Below are 16099 nucleotides of genomic sequence, written 5' to 3'. Positions count from 1 at the left end.
GAGTATAACCTGGAAGTCCCGAGGTCAAAATGGGAGATGCCCCCAAGGGTGGTGGAGAATGACCGAGCTAAGATCCTGTGGGACTTCCAGATACAGACGGACAAAATGGTGGTGGCTAACCAACCGGACATAGTGGTGGTAGACAAACAGAAGAAGACGGCCGTAGTGATCGATGTAGCGGTTCCCAATGACAGCAATATCAGGAAGAAGGAACACGAGAAGCTGGAGAAATACCAAGGGCTCAGAGAAGAGCTCGAGAGGATGTGGAGGGTGAAGGTAACGGTGGTCCCCGTGGTAATCGGAGCACTAGGTGCGGTGACTCCCAAGCTAGGCGAGTGGCTCCAGCAGATCCCGGGAACAACATCGGAGATCTCTGTCCAGAAGAGCGCAGTCCTGGGAACAGCTAAGATACTGCGCAGGACCCTCAAGCTCCCAGGCCTCTGGTAGAGGACCCGAGCTTGAAGGATAAACCGCCCGCAGGGGCGTGCTGGGTGTTTTTTATATATATATATATATATATATATATATATATATATATATATATATATATATATATATATATATATATATATATATATATATATAGAGAGAGAGAGAGAGAGAGAGAGAGAGAGAGAGAGAGAGATACTGTCAGACAGTGTGTGTGCAGAAATGTGCAACAAAGCTTCTGTTTTCGTCTGGTTTGAATGTATTTATGTATTCAAGTTAACATGTGATACAAACGAGAAATGATCATCGCTAATGTGATCACATATGTGAGTTTACAGTTATAACTACTACTGTTGGTAATAATATCAACAAAGACACAAGAATATCCATATAAAATGCAATTGTGTAATTTTAAATCTTTGACAGCAAACACATGTTGTGACCATACAAGATTCTGTATTCAGCTGCGCACGTGAGTAGAAGATGGTGAAATGCTGAATTGTAATTTCATGCTCATCTCAGCTACAAAAACTCTGACTGACAGCTTAAAATGGAGAAACCTGACCAGTGATTGTTGAGAAAAATGACTTTTCACCTCAGACACCTGCGTGAGCTCAGCACTAACAGTGCACATATATTGAATGAACCACTGACAAAAAGACCGCGTAACCACGTAAATCAATGTGCACATTGGTTTTCCAGAATAAAGCCATGTTAAGTAAACCTTTGCATGAATGAATAACATAAAAATAACTGATAAAAGTTGTGTAGTTATAACACAGAGAACAGTCTTACAGTTATCTCATTTTAAAATAGCACAACATGTTTGTTTATGTTTAAGCTTTTTTTATACTGAGTGTATTTAATCATCTTATGATAAATCGCTATTTAACATGTTTGCCATATATGTATTTGTCTTCTCAGTCTCAGATTACACTTGACTTTTGACTTCTGACAAAGGATTTTCTACATCCTATGATAAACAAAAACATACTTCTTTATCCAGCTATCTGTATTTTGTTAAGTTTAACATGCATCCAAACGTATCTGACTGACCACCACACCATCTTATGTTGGAAGGCCGGTTTTTACTGGATAATCCTGTGCTTTCTTTTCAGCTGTGACTGGACAGCTTTTGTTCAAATGACAGGACGCATAGCTACAGTCCATCTGAAACTTTAATGGCTGAACTTGATCCCATTATTATGGTCAAAACCGCTGCCGGTGAAACCATGGAGAACACATCAGAACATTTGCTTTTGGTTTTGTCATTTAACAACGACATCAGTCCCGAGCCCATTATAGGCGGCGCTCCATAAATTTCAACCTGCTTTTGTGAAACTCACACTCAACAGTGTCACATCCTATAATGTCAGCAGCGGTCTGTAAGTGTGTCAGTGCATGTGTATGTGGAAGAAACTGTGTCTTCTACGGTAATTAGTGTCTTTGTGTGCACAACTCCTTTTCTGGCTCTCTGTGTGTTTGTGTGTTGTCAAGTAGAGTTTTACAGGCACGACCCTGATGTGACACTTTTACCACGATGTCATGCAGCTTTATGAGGTTAAACTGAACAAACACTAATCCACGTCCAAAGGACACAACATATCTTTGTGTGTGTTGGAGCAAGAGTGGCTCACTTCCATCTACAGTCTAATTTTGACATCTTTGTTCATCTTTGCCTTCTAGAAATCATTTGTGTGTGTGCATGTGTCCAGAAATAGAAAAAAGTTTTTAAAAGATTAAGAAAAAAATACTTTGTTACACCTGAGCTTTTACATGTGCAGAGAAGTGAAATTCTCTATGAAGCTGCCGAGGGAATTTTACTTCTGATTACAGCGATTCTTTATATATTTTTGATTTTTCTTCAGAACATGTAAAAATTATATGCAAAAAGAAGAAATATTCTGCCTAGAAGATAAAATAGTGAGCTGAAGGAAAAAAAAACCCAATCTCAAATTTTCTCTGATTGCTCCATTAGCTCAGTTAAAGGTGTAATTACTGAAACTCCTAATCTTTAATCATCTTTTAATTACCATATCATGTAGTCATTCTAGGAGCTCCTGGAGGGAGGAAGTTAAACTTTCTTCTTTGGTGTTTAAGGGTAATTATTTTGGCTTTGAATACTTGGCTGAGAGCAGATGTTTTCTTAGGTGTGATGATACACATCTCCTGCAACTCATTCCAGCTAGCTCTTTATTCCATCACCATCATTATCTGCTGGTCACATGAGATGAACAACCTTCTTTTAATATTTTGTATTTAAAGTCTTTTTTTTTTTAGTCCTGTCATCGTTCGGTTGTGGTTTGGCTCTATTTGGCTCTCAGTTTAATTTTGGAAGGATTTTTTTGCCCGTTGTTCTTTCTGTCATTTCTAATCTGTTAATGCGTGCACAGCTTTTTACTGAACTTAAGCTGACATAGGAGAGAGTTGATGGTGTAGTCTTCCTAATTTACAAAAAAAAGGTATTAGAAGAAAAGCACTGTGTATGTAAACCACACAACACCCACCCTAAAACACAGTCCACACACTAATGTGCGTGATGACATTTCTTTCACTTGCCGCACTGATTGATGGAACTTTTAATCTTAAAGCGTTATTACTTAATAAATCCTTTCACAAAAGGGCCAAACTAAAAAATAGAATTAAGCTGATCAGCCTTAATAATATGTTAGGATGTAAATGTACCAGCAGGCCTTAATACCAGACATTTACTGGTTTTTAAGTTGTCAATGAGAATTATACTGGAAGAGAAAAGCCCTGCTTGTCTTTAATGCTGTCTGTACTTCCCACACCCACTTCACCTGTGTACCTCCACAGTTTGACAAAAACTTTATATCTGAGTTCCCAGACTGGAATGAAAACAAGTGCTTCACAATTAGTGCAGTTCAGTCATAATGTTTACCAATACCACAATTAAAACCACTTTTACATAAAATTCACATAAAATTTGAATTTGAATTTTGACATTACTGAAATGTGATAAATAAAACCTTTAAATTCTCCACAGTACTCACTAAATGAAACTATGAATTTTACAGTGGCTTTCAGTTTACTGAAATCCCCACAATTTTAAAGCTATTGAAAGATTTCAGGAGCTAAGGACACACTGTATAAAGGACATCTGTTATGTCTGAGCAGCTGCCCGTAAAGATCCCACCTGAGTGTTCATGAAAAAAGTCTCAGTTTGAACATCAGAAGCTTGAGCAGGTCTTTCAGACTCACTGTCCGTCATGTGAAACTGACGACACCAGAGATACAACAGCACACTCAGATACATACAGTGGAGGCTGTCGTGTCGACTTTTCACAATTGGAATAAAAACATCATACTTTGAAATACTAGTTTATGATCTCACAGAAACATGCTGTTAAAATTTCTAATGTGCTTGCAGTCGGTCAGGACAGAAGCCTGAATCCAAAGCTGGCCATCTAAACTTGATTTAATGGCAAATATTTAGAGAGTGTATTGTACACATAGCAGATCCTCACCTCTGCACAGCTCACAAATCAGGGAATGTGAACGTATCAGGGAATCAGTCATAATCTTCAAATATACACTTGCCACTGTTGAAAAGTATTGACTAGTACTGATGTATTGAAGTACTGAAAAATATAAGACTGTCCTTAGATCCTGTTTCGTGTCTTTAATGAACAGATTGTGTTTGCTAGCTGCTATCTGTTCATCACTGCCCATCACCTAATGAATGATACAAGGCTACTGCAGACATCTGATCTGACTCACTTAATAGCAGTAGCCTAAAAATTCCACTCAATTTATATTTATTTTGTTACAATATTTACATGGAAATAATTGAGTATTTAAATGTTTAAACAGGTTCAGAATTATTAGCATATGGTCATATTTTCATCCCTTACAGGCCGGAAAGAAATCACAGAATGATAAATGACAGGGGACAGAATTTTAATCAAACCTAAATTTCCCTATTATTCTATAATTACCTTTGTTTTTTCTATATGAAATATGTATGAAATTATCCAAAATATCACCCTCTTGTACCACTTAATTGGAAATGGTCAAGAATCTGATTGCCTACTTAATGAAGGTACATATAATCAGCTTTTTTCCTGTTGTGAATTAAAGTTTTAACTCATTTGTGGCTTTGATTGTCTCAATATCATGGTGGACATGCAGTGTGTATGAGACATGCACTTTATGTAAGATGGCAGTAGTTAGTAAGTCTTTTTATTTCTTCTTAGCAATTATGTTGATAATAAAATACTTTCAGTAAATCTCCTCATTTTCAAATCTATTGTGGCGATTACTTCATGTGCAGTTTAATTATGGTCATTTTAATCTAGACGAGTCCAACCCTACAGCAGTTTGGCAGCCATTTTGAAAATGGCCACTAGGGAGACATTATGCTAATTCTCTGATAGCACTATGGCTAAAAGCAGTTGCAAATTAGGCCATGTGTATGTCAATTTCCATCTGTGAATAATTAGGAAATCTGTGTGCCAAATTCCAGTTTCAGGTGCATCATTGCATTGCTTGGCGCTATCCACAGCATCGGCTACCAGGCACATATTAAACACTGAAGATACCAAGTTCTAAATTTTGAAGACGTCAAAAAGATCCATCATCTAAATGATATTGCACACTTTAATGTGTATAAAATATAGCAATAAAAAGAATGTCACATAAACAAACTGTTTTGAAATACTTGTGTAAATTGACTTAAAATCTTCAGCTCAAGCTTTCATGGATCATGCAGGGTAGATTCAAATAAAACCATCAACTGTTTCACTCAAACTGGCAGTTTTATCTATTTATTTTATATATAGCAACATCAAATCTACATCCCTCTGGGCTCAACGTGCTTTAGGTTAGTGTTGGAAAAAAACCCAACACACTGCAGCAGTCCTGCCAGCACCAAGTGGAACACTGACAGGACTGCACTGGAAACATGGGTGAACACATATCATAGGCCTGCATACACAATGGAACACATGCTTCAGGTTTTCTGTAGGATTAGGGTTGAAAAACACATTATATACTGTTTCAAATTGCGGGAAAAACAGACTAATAAGAGCAGGCTCGAAGGTAATATGATGACTTGAACGATACAGTTCCAAGATTATAAATCACTACGTTCAGCTTTAAAACATGCTTAACCTCCTTGCACTCCTAGCTACACCTTACAAAATGCAATTTAACCCATAAAGATTTTTAAATGACTAGTTCTTTGATTTCCATTTTTTTTTCTAAAATAATATTAATAATTCTTCAATAATAGAGCAGCATGGGCGGCACCTCCCGTTAGGTTCAAAATGAATTTTTACTATTTAAAATATACAAGTAAAGTGGGACATTATCCCTCTTTTGTGTAGGTTTTCCCAGGTGTTAAGCAGCACAAGTCCAAGCTACATCTCTGTTTCACTCAATACCAATTACTTGTTTATTCATAGGAGAAAAAAGGAAAACATCAAATTATATATATGTGTTGTTCATGTGTCCGCGGTCTATATTTCCACTCATAGTGTTGACTTTTCTATTTATTAGGACATTGGTTAATGCCAAATCAGGCCTAGTCTTCATATAAAATAGTGGCAATGACAAACACTGTTGCGCTCAGGCTTCTTTCTTATGTGCTTTTGTGAAGAATTTATATAACTTGATCTACAGTGGGGCAAAAAAGTATTTAGTCAGCCACCGATTGTGCAAGTTCCCCCACCTAAAATGATGACAGAGGTCAGTAATTTGCACCAGAGGTACACTTCAACTGTGAGAGACAGAATGTGAAAAAAAAATCCATGAATCCACATGGTAGGATTTGTAAAGAATTTATTCGTAAATCAGGGTGGAAAATAAGTATTTGGTCAATAACAAAAATACAACTCAATACTTTGTAACATAACCTTTGTTGGCAATAACAGAGGTCAAACGTTTACTATAGGTCTTTACCAGGTTTGCACACACAGTAGCTGGTATTTTGGCCCATTCCTCCATGCAGATCTTCTCGAGAGCAGTGATGTTTTGGGGCTGTGATTCCCTGCCGTTGTAGTGTGTTACTGATGGTGACCTTTGTTACTTTGGTCCCAGCTCTCTGCAGGTCATTCACCAGGTCCCCCCGTGTGATTCTGGGATCTTTGCTCACCGTTCTCATGATCATTTTGACCCCACGGGATGAGATCTTGCGTGGAGCCCCAGATCGAGGGAGATTATCAGTGGTCTTGTATGTCTTCCATTTTCTGATGATTGCTCCCACAGTTGATTTTTTCACACCAAGCTGCTTGCCTATTGTAGATTCACTCTTCCCAGTCTGGTGCAGGTCTACAATACTTTTCCTGGTGTCCTTCGAAAGCTCTTTGGTCTTGGCCATGGCGGCGTTTGGAGTCTGACTGTTTGAGGCTGTGGACAGGTGTCTTTTATACAGATGATGAGTTCAAACAGGTGCCATTCATACAGGTAACGAGTGGGGGACAGAAAAGCTTCTTACAGAAGACGTTACAGGTCTGTGAGAGCCAGAGATTTTCCTTGTTTGAGGTGACCAAATACTTATTTTCCACCCTGATTTACGGATAAATTCTTTACAAATCCTACCATGTGGATTCATGGATTTTTTTTTCACATTCTGTCTCTCACAGTTGAAGTGTACCTCTGGTGCAAATTACTGACCTCTGTCATCATTTTAAGTGGGGGAACTTGCACAATCGGTGGCTTACTAAATACTTTTTTGCCCCACTGTAACTTCCTATAATTGAAATTACTTGTGTACCATGACAAAGGCATAGGCTGTTATTTAATAAAAGCACCTCTGTTTGTCCCAAGAGTGGCAGGCTGAACTTCCATCTTACAATAGAATCTAACATAGAAGGAATATATATATGTCTGTCATTAAAATGTGTGTGAACAAATATAAATGCAGTATAAGCAGCTGCCACAGTTAAGGATGTCCTCATCAGCAAAGCTTTCCATTAAAAAAATGAAACAGTTCAAAGAAACATTCGAAAAGGCACAAATCAAAATCTATCATCAGATAGCAGTAAGTTGTGTGTAGCCTTGAAAAAACAAAAAAAATGACGATTGCTGAACTGGTGTTAAAGAAACTGACAGTATCCACTCTATTAAATTATAGTTTTTCATAGTATTTCGCTCTAAAGCGCTTTGGTAAAATGGCAGAGCTAAGCAGCAGTAACTGACTGACAGTGAAACATCTCTGACCTCCCTTTCAGCTCAAAACGTTCACTCTTCTTGCGCTTCATTTCCATGATCTCCCAAGAGCACTGAACATGTTGAAATGTTGGAAATGAGGTGATGGACTGATGATGAAGCAGCGCTTCTGCTTCAAAGTTTATAAAGAATATTTCATCTTAGTGATTTACTCAATGGTAAAACTCCTACTTGTATAGATAATAGCTAAGTGATTGGGAAACTTTAGCATCCCAACCAGTTTTGATGTAATAAATCATAAAATGTCCATCCATCCATTCTCTTCCACTTATGCAATTCAGGGTCATGGGGGGGGGGGGGGGGGGGGGGCTGGACCCTATCCCAGCTGTCTTTGGGTGAGAGGAAGGGTATGCCCTGGGCAGGTCGCTAGTTGGTCACAGAACTTATCCATCAATCCAATCCAAGTCCTGATTGTGCTCCAGTAGTACCAAAACTGACATAGATTCAATGCTGTCTGTGAAGATGGATTTATGAAATAAGTGCTTAATGCAAAAGCACCATCTTGTGCCAGTACACAGCATGAAAACACCGAGTTAGATGGTTGGTTGCTGTTCATAGATTAACATTCATTTTATGTTAGCTAACCAGTGACAGGACAAGTAACTAAATAGAAAACAAGGGGACTAGAACTAAAAAGCAGACTGCTTTTTAGTTCCCCCTGACTGCAACGACTGCAATAAGTTTTATGTTAAGAAACCGAGGATATACGACTTCAGTACAAACATCCAAATAACAAAGAACGGCTAACTGTTTAATAGACAGAGTGAAAATAAACTCTATGTCCTTGGTTTCTTAACGTCAAGTCATTGTTACATTTAGGGGTAGTATAACAGTAACCTGCTCAAACTGACTTTTACCTTTAGTCTCCTTATGTTCCACTGTATTGTTGCTTCTGTTATTAGTTTGGTAAATGGACTGATTCTTATATAGCGCTTTTCTACTCTCCCGGAGTACTCAAAGCGCTCTATACAACATGCCTCAATCACACCCATTCTCACAAGCGCTTTATCTATACGTAGTGCTTTCTAAGTACATCACCGATGGATGCATTGGAGAGCAAGTTGGGGTTAGTATCTTGCCCAAGGATACTTGACATGCAGACTGGAGGAGCCAGGGATCAAACCACCAACCTTCCGATCAGTAGGTGACCAGCTCTACCTCCTGAGCTACAGCCACCCCACACCCCATAAGTTTGCTAATATCAACTAATGTAAGACTAGCTGCAACCATCCAACCAACCTGGTCACGCCACATTCTGTACTGCCACAAGATGGTGCTAAACATGTTCTAAAAACTTTAAAGTTAAACATTTATGTCTTAAATCTGTCTTCATAGACAGTGTTCATGTGTTCAGTCTTAATGGTAAATTAGCCTTTTTTAGGTCCATTTTAAGGCACCTGTGTTTAAGTTGCTGTAGCTTGTTTCTCTGTGGCTAATCCTAGTTTATGTCTACATGAACAAAGGTACATTGTCACGGGGTAAAAAGATTACACTCTGCAGAGCCTGATGTTAAAAAAGCCTTCCAAGACAAAATCTCTGTCCACATATTCATGCAGTAATTGCATTTTTGAAAATTTTCATCCTGCTGGCTTCATTTTCAGTGATCTAAAATTTACATTTAGGCAAAGGCCAAAACAGTCAAGCTACATTTGCCAAAATACCTATGTACTTGTGGACAGGGCCCTTTTGAATGCCTGAAATAGTGCGTACCTCTAGCTTGGTAGCAAATTTCTGTATCAAATATGTCTAATAAGCCTAATTTCTACACAACATAGGCACTTGTGCAATACTTTGCTTTTGTAACCTCTTTGCTGTGACTGATTAAGATACTCAAATCTTACATTGTGAAAATAATACAAATCGAATGTATTTTATTTGAAGGGGTTTAGGTAATGTCCCAGTGGTTTTGAGTGTTCTTTAAGAAGCCCTCTCTGAAGTTTTCATGTTTGTCTTCTGTGCTGTTTTGTGCTGTAATATTGTGAGATTCCCCTATTAAAATCTGTTAATTTTGCCTCAGCCTTAACACTAGGGTTGCTTGATTTCAGTTATAAACTCTAATTGCTTAACTTTAAATTGTGTTCAAAATATAACTTGGTTTTAAGGTCACATCGTTTTTACCTTTGTGCCTTTTGTGAACCGTCATACATTTTAACAGGCTTGAGAATGAAAGTTAATGTAAAGGACTTTGGGGCTAGCTACTTTGCCTTGGTAGACTTTTTTCTTTCGTAACCCTACTGTGAGGCAGTGTAAGCAAATCTCTTTAATTCTTTTGTCACATTATTGGTCCTATGTATGGATGTGAAGGTGATCAGTCATCCAGCTCTTTGTAGTTTAAGGAGCCTGGAAAGAAAAGCATCTGGACTTCTTTAACTTTCTTGAAGATGTTTCACCTCTCATTTGAGAAGCTTCTACAGTTCTAAAGTGAAATGGTGGGGAGTCCCAGATTTAAGCTCTGTGGGAGTGTCCTCCAAGAGAGACATGGACCCGCTGTTGATCCTCTACCTAATCACACAAGCCAAGGTGTGAAAACGGGTGTAGGTCACAATCAGCCAAGGTTTCGGATGAGGTCATTGTGAAACCTGGCCCCACTCTATCAAGTGATTTCCTGAAGTCAGATGGCCTAGGATGTGAGTGGGCGTTAAGGCATCTGGGAAGGGATCTCAACACTGGATTATAAATGGCAGACAGTTGGTGTCGTAAACCACCGCCTATGTTCAAAGATAGTCGTTCACAGTGGACATAGATGGCTTCTTTCACTCCTCTTTCAAACCATCTGTCTTCTCTGTCCAAAATGTGAATATCCTCGAAAGAGTCACCTTTGTCCTTTAAGTGTAGATGGACAGCCGAGTCTTGTCCCGTTGAGGGTGAGAGGTGAAACATCTGTAAGCAACTTAAAGAAGTCCAGACACTTTTCTTTTCAAGCTCCTTAGACTCCTATATATGGAGTTTTTATCTCCTATTATAAAACTGTATATAAAGACTATTGAAATAAAAAAGGTAACCCGGACAAAGTTTTAGAGGAACTACCCAAATAATGATCAAGTGTTGTTCCAAGATGTATGCACAATGACAAGAGATACCTTGAAAAGTGGTTGCCTGTAGCAAAACTGGCCATTGTTTGGCTTAGTTTAAATGGACTACTAAAATAAAGGTTTAATCGTTGTAAATCTCAAAATTGATTTTTGTAAAATTTCACACTTAAACATTTTTTGTACCCTTTTGTATTAAGTCTTAATTTAAAAGTAAGTATTTATTCAAATATCAGTTTGTGGATACAATGTCTTGTCTTTTACTGAACAGTAAATTAAAAGCATTACACATACTTAAGACTAGATCATAAACCCAAAATCTAGAAAGGAATCAGACAAGGAAGACAATTTGCTTACAGCTGAATCTCATCAACCATCACACCTGATGTCAATCCCAGCTCATCAGGAGAGGTTCCCAAAATCACAGAGATAGGTCAGTGAGCATCTGCAAGTACTCTAACATCATCTTACAATAATTAAAGACATGCTCGAACCACTTGTCACCTGATTACCTTTATCAGTTTATTTAGCCCCCCGCCCCCAAGTTAGATCATACCCCTCTCTCATTTGCTGAACTGTTCTTGGAAGTCTTTACCTCTCCACACTCCTTCCTGCCTGTAGAATTGGCTGCATTACTACCAACAGTAATTCGATAACTTCTGCCATTTCTTTGTTACAAACAACATTTAGTGTCATGTTCCCTTGTCACTAACTCAGTGTTTTCTGAGTTCTTGAAAGTTTATAGTTTTCTATTTTAGGCCTCCAGCCAAGATCTGCGTTCATTGGTCCCCCAATCAGGCCCCAGAACAGCTTAGTTTCTGTCACCGGCGTCACGGTGTTGCCCTTAAACTGCATAGTTTCCACTACAGCCTTGGCCCGCAGCCAGTTAGACCACCTGAGTTATTTGTCCTGGTGTACTGGACTCATTTGCTCTTTGCGTTTTAGTTTGGTTCTAGGTTGGCAGGGTAGTGAATTTTGCTGCATTCTGCAGTGACCCCTCATCTGGGGCTCTCCTCAGCTCTTTCCGGGAGAGTGGCATGGTTGCCACTTGTGTTCTGAGGGACTCTGGATGTCTGGAGCCTGGATCTCCTCCATACCTCCTTCATGCCCTGGAGGACGGGGCTATGGCCCCCCACACCCTCTACCAGATCATTACATGAAGGAACCGTTTGAATACAAGTGCGCTCATGCTCACAGGTGTACACACGGGTGCTCACAAACTACACCCTTTTTGGCTCCTACCTCAAAGCACACTGTGCGCTGTCGATCCAACGTGCGGCACAATAATGTTTAATATTTAGTATTCACTGTTATATTCACATAGATCATCGTGATGATGTTGTTTATTATATTGCTCTCTTTTTTTGCTTGTTTTCTCTTTTTTCTTTCTCAACAGGTGATCCAGGTGATTGAAATATGTATTTTTTGTCTGTTTTGTTGGTTTTTGGGTTTTTTCCCCTTTATCACCGTTCTTCTTCACCGTTGTTTTTCTTTCTCTCTTTCTTTCTCCTTTTTCTTTCCCCCAGTCATGTCTGTCCCATGTGTAGCAAGCAAAAATAAAATAAAATGAACAATAAAAGCAAAGGTGAATCAAATAGACCAGTATGGCAAAGCCGGGATGGTTCATTTGGTAAAGTAAATCCGTTGGGCATCTTTCTTTGCCTTTAGACAATAATTCTGATGGCAAAAGAACCAAACGGGACAGGAGAAAAAAAAAAGTGAATTTCGCTGCAGTTTTCATTGCAACAATGGTACTCTGTAATTTGGATGGCCGCATGTGCTTCTTTGCATGCCTGACAACATCGGGGCATGTGTCCTGAGGCATCTCCTCCCAGACATCGCCCAGCCAGGTATTGTTGACTCACGACAATACTGGTCATGGTGAAAGATATTACAGGCAGCATAAATGTCTTTTCCGGACACTTTGCCATCTGACACATGTGGGTGAACCTGCTCTTATCTGTGAAAAGCACAGGTCCACTACTGGTTAGACTCTCAGCAGTCAATTCTGGGATTCAAAGTTTTAGCAGTTATCCAGACCATGACAACCTTCAGTTCTTAAAGTAATAATAAATAATATGAATTCTAACAATTGTCAAATAGGGCTATCAGCTGTGTACCAACCTGACTTCTGCACAAGACAACTGATGGTCCCAACCCCATTAAGAAGGTAAGAAATTCCACAAGTGAAATTCCCTGACACAACACACCTATGAAGTGAAAACCATTTCAGGTGACTACATCATGAAACTCATTAAGAGAAGGCCAAGGGTTTGCAGCATTGTTAACAAAGCAAATGGTCATATATCTTGCTTCGTGTTTTGATGTCTTCAGTATGTATATGCAATGTAGGAAGTAGTGAAAATAAAGAAACATTATTACATGAGAAGGTGTGTCCCATCTTCTTCCAAAGTTTGCAGTCTGGGTGATGTTTTGGGCTCCACACTTTCATTACATATGCATGTTAAATCTGTCACCAAAACAACTTTTTTCTACCTAATGAACATCTCTCAACTTTGGCAGTCATTCACTGACTCAGTTGCAGAGAGCTTTGCCTTTGTCACCACCCAAATGGATTACCGTATTTTCACGACCATAAGGAGCACTTAAAAGTCTTAGATTTTCTTCAAAAAGTGCGGCGCGCCCTATAGCGCGGTGCGCCCTGTGTGTTGTAAGGAGGACGTAGTAGAGAACACCATGAGAACGTTAAAGGGTGAAGTGTGGGCGTTGATCGTATATACCGGGACAATCGCACATACCTGTATAAAAGAACAGGTATGTGCATTATGCAGGACATCGTTGTTTTAACAACCCTGAAAATGGCAAAGAGACACGCTTACGAAGCACAGTTTAAACTGAAGGCCATCAGCTACGCGGAGGAACATGGAAATCGAGCAGCGGCGAGAGAATTTAAGATTAACGAATCGATGGTTCGCAAATGGAGGAAGCTGGAAAACAAGCTCCGGCAAGTCAAGAAAACGCAGCTGAGTTTCCGCGGACATAAGGCGAGGTGGCCCGAGTTGGAGGAAAGACTCGAGCGGTGGATCATCGAGCAAAGAGCGAGCGGGAGAAGCGTTTCGACGGTCACCATTCGGCTAAAAGCAGTTTCACTAGCTGAAGAGATGAACATTGAACATTTCCAAGGAGGTCCATCTTGGTGCTTTCGTTTTATGAAACGGTGCCATTTTTCCATCCGGACCAGGACTACGGTAGCGCAGCAACTTCCAGCGGATTATAAGGAAAAGCTGGCCATCTTCCGCTCCTACTGCAGCAAACACATCGGCGACAAAAACATCCAGCCCAGCCACATCACAAACATGGACGAGGTCCCGCTCACTTTTGACATCCCGGTGAGTCACACTGTGGAGAAGAAGGGGACCAGCACGGTAGCGATACGCACAACGGGGTATGAAAAGTCTTCTTTTACTGTTGTGCTTGGCTGCCATGCTAATGGACAGAAACTGCCGCCTATGGTGATTTTTAAGCGAAAGACTTTGCCTAAAGAGAAGTTTCCAGCAGAAATCATCATTAAGGCAAATGAAAAGGGCTGGATGGATGAGGAAATGATGAAAGACTGGCTGAGGGAGGTGTATGTAAGGAGACCAGGTGGTTTTTTCCACGCAGTTTCACTAAGAGTGGAAGGCAGCGCTGGGCGAGTTACGCCACAATTTGCCAATGGATTGTAGATGCTTGGGCTAACATGTCTGCTGGCACTATTGTTCGAGCTTTCGCAAAAGCCGGCATCGTTTCCGAGGAGCCGCACGGCACGGAAAGTGACTCTGACAGTGAAGACAGTGAACCTGGCATGTTTGATGGAGATTTAGCGCAGCTGTTCAATTCAGACACAGAGGATGAGGACTTCGATGGGTTTGATTGATGATAAAAATGTGAGTACCAAACTTTGTTTTGCTCCTGCTTTATTTTTAAATACGCACACTTGTATGCTTGTGTGTTGTTGATGATGACGATTATTGGTAATAAAAATGTGAGTACCAAACTCAGTTTTGCTCCTGCTTTATTTTTAAATATGCACACTTGTATGCTTGTGTGTTGTTGATGATGACGATTACCGGCAATAGAAATGTGAGTAAGGTACCGAATTCAGGTTTGCTCCCGCTTTATTTTTAAATACGCATGCGGTACTTGTATGCGCCCTATGGTCCAGTGCGCCTTATGTGTGTGTTAAATACAGTAAGGGCACACATAACTGAGACTGCGCCTTTTAGCACAGTGCGTCTTATGGTCGTGAAAATACGGTATTGCAATGTGGTTCTGTTTGGGATTTCCACCAAAACCCTAGTCAGGCTCCAGTATGTCGAGAACTCAACTGCCAGGCTTCTAACATGGACTAATCTCTGGTAACATATCACCCCCACCCTCATGAATCTCCACATGCTCCTGGTCAAGTCACACAAACTTACAAGATCCTTCTTCTTACAAATTACTCAATGGCCTGGCCCCTCAATACCAGTCTGTCATCCTGCACTCACTCGCACAGTCCTACTGTCCCCATCCCTGAGTATATTTATAGTCAACTCTTTCCCTTATCACCTCTCAATGGATCTATAAAGGCTGGATCATTAACAATATTATCCTAGATGTTTTTAAATAGTTCTTTATAGTTGTATTATACTCTTTATAAATTCTCTTTCTTTGATTTGTCTTACAGGTGCAGCAGTTAGTGATACATTGTAGCATTTGTATTTGTGCTCTATGCTACCCATGACATGAGTAACTGATGTGTTTTTTCTAAACACAGTGTCTCTGTGGTAAATTTACATAAACCTCACTCTAAATGGGTTTATATAAATATCATATCTACTATGGCAGTGACAAACCTTAGCAGACTCTGTGGGTCCAGCTTGCGCAGGGAAGCACGAGCACTGGGCAATCCAATGTCCCCCTCAACCCACACAGTGCCGTCTTTTGCCGTGTGGCTCTGGCTGGGCTTCCCAGTACCACGGGGCCTCTTCCGTGGAGGCATGTTGGGCTCTTGTTCCGTCTCCTTTTCAGATTCTTCTGAGGCGGTATCAGTGGCCTGCTGGACAAATGAAACCTCTCCTCCATCAGAATCTGCTTCGTCCATTTCCTGAAGCAAGGCCAAAGCCTGTTGCGCGGAGAGGTTCTTCCTGCGTGGCAGTGATACGGAGGCCATCCTGATGTGCGTTCTCAGAAATGCAAACAAGAAATCATTCTCCCGCCTGGGTCGGTCTGCTTTTATGCACAGCACTGTGCTGTAGTCAAGCAATGCCACTTCCTCACATACACAGTCACAATGGAACAGTGGAACAATGGAAGATCTGTGCTGAGAGTCAAGGAAGCTGTGAATGTGTGTCTTTTATATTTGCAGGTCAGTCAACATGTGGGATATTTTGTATAGGTACGGCAGGCATTTCTGAAAGTTGTAACACAGAGGTTTGGCCTGACTTGGATCTGAGCAACTCTGAGTG

At 40.1% G+C, this 16099-nt stretch overlaps 1 protein-coding gene across 1 annotated transcript in view; it reads right to left on the bottom strand.

The window, feature by feature from the left end:
* The window catches only part of LOC145429346 (general transcription factor II-I repeat domain-containing protein 2A-like), a 48548-nt gene extending 32744 nt beyond the window's left edge, over positions 1–15804 (bottom strand). The window contains exon 1 of the mRNA XM_080302618.1: positions 15498–15804. Within this exon, the coding sequence (XP_080158744.1) occupies positions 15498–15804 (307 nt within the window). The remainder of the gene's footprint in view (positions 1–15497) is intronic.
* Positions 15805–16099: the final 295 nt, after the last annotated feature.

Source organism: Astatotilapia calliptera, chromosome 6, assembly GCF_964374335.1.
Source record: "Astatotilapia calliptera chromosome 6, fAstCal68.1, whole genome shotgun sequence".
NCBI classification, from domain to species: Eukaryota; Metazoa; Chordata; class Actinopteri; order Cichliformes; family Cichlidae; genus Astatotilapia; species Astatotilapia calliptera.
Note: the sequence above shows the minus strand (reverse complement) of the source record. Positions and strands in the feature narration are given on the sequence as shown.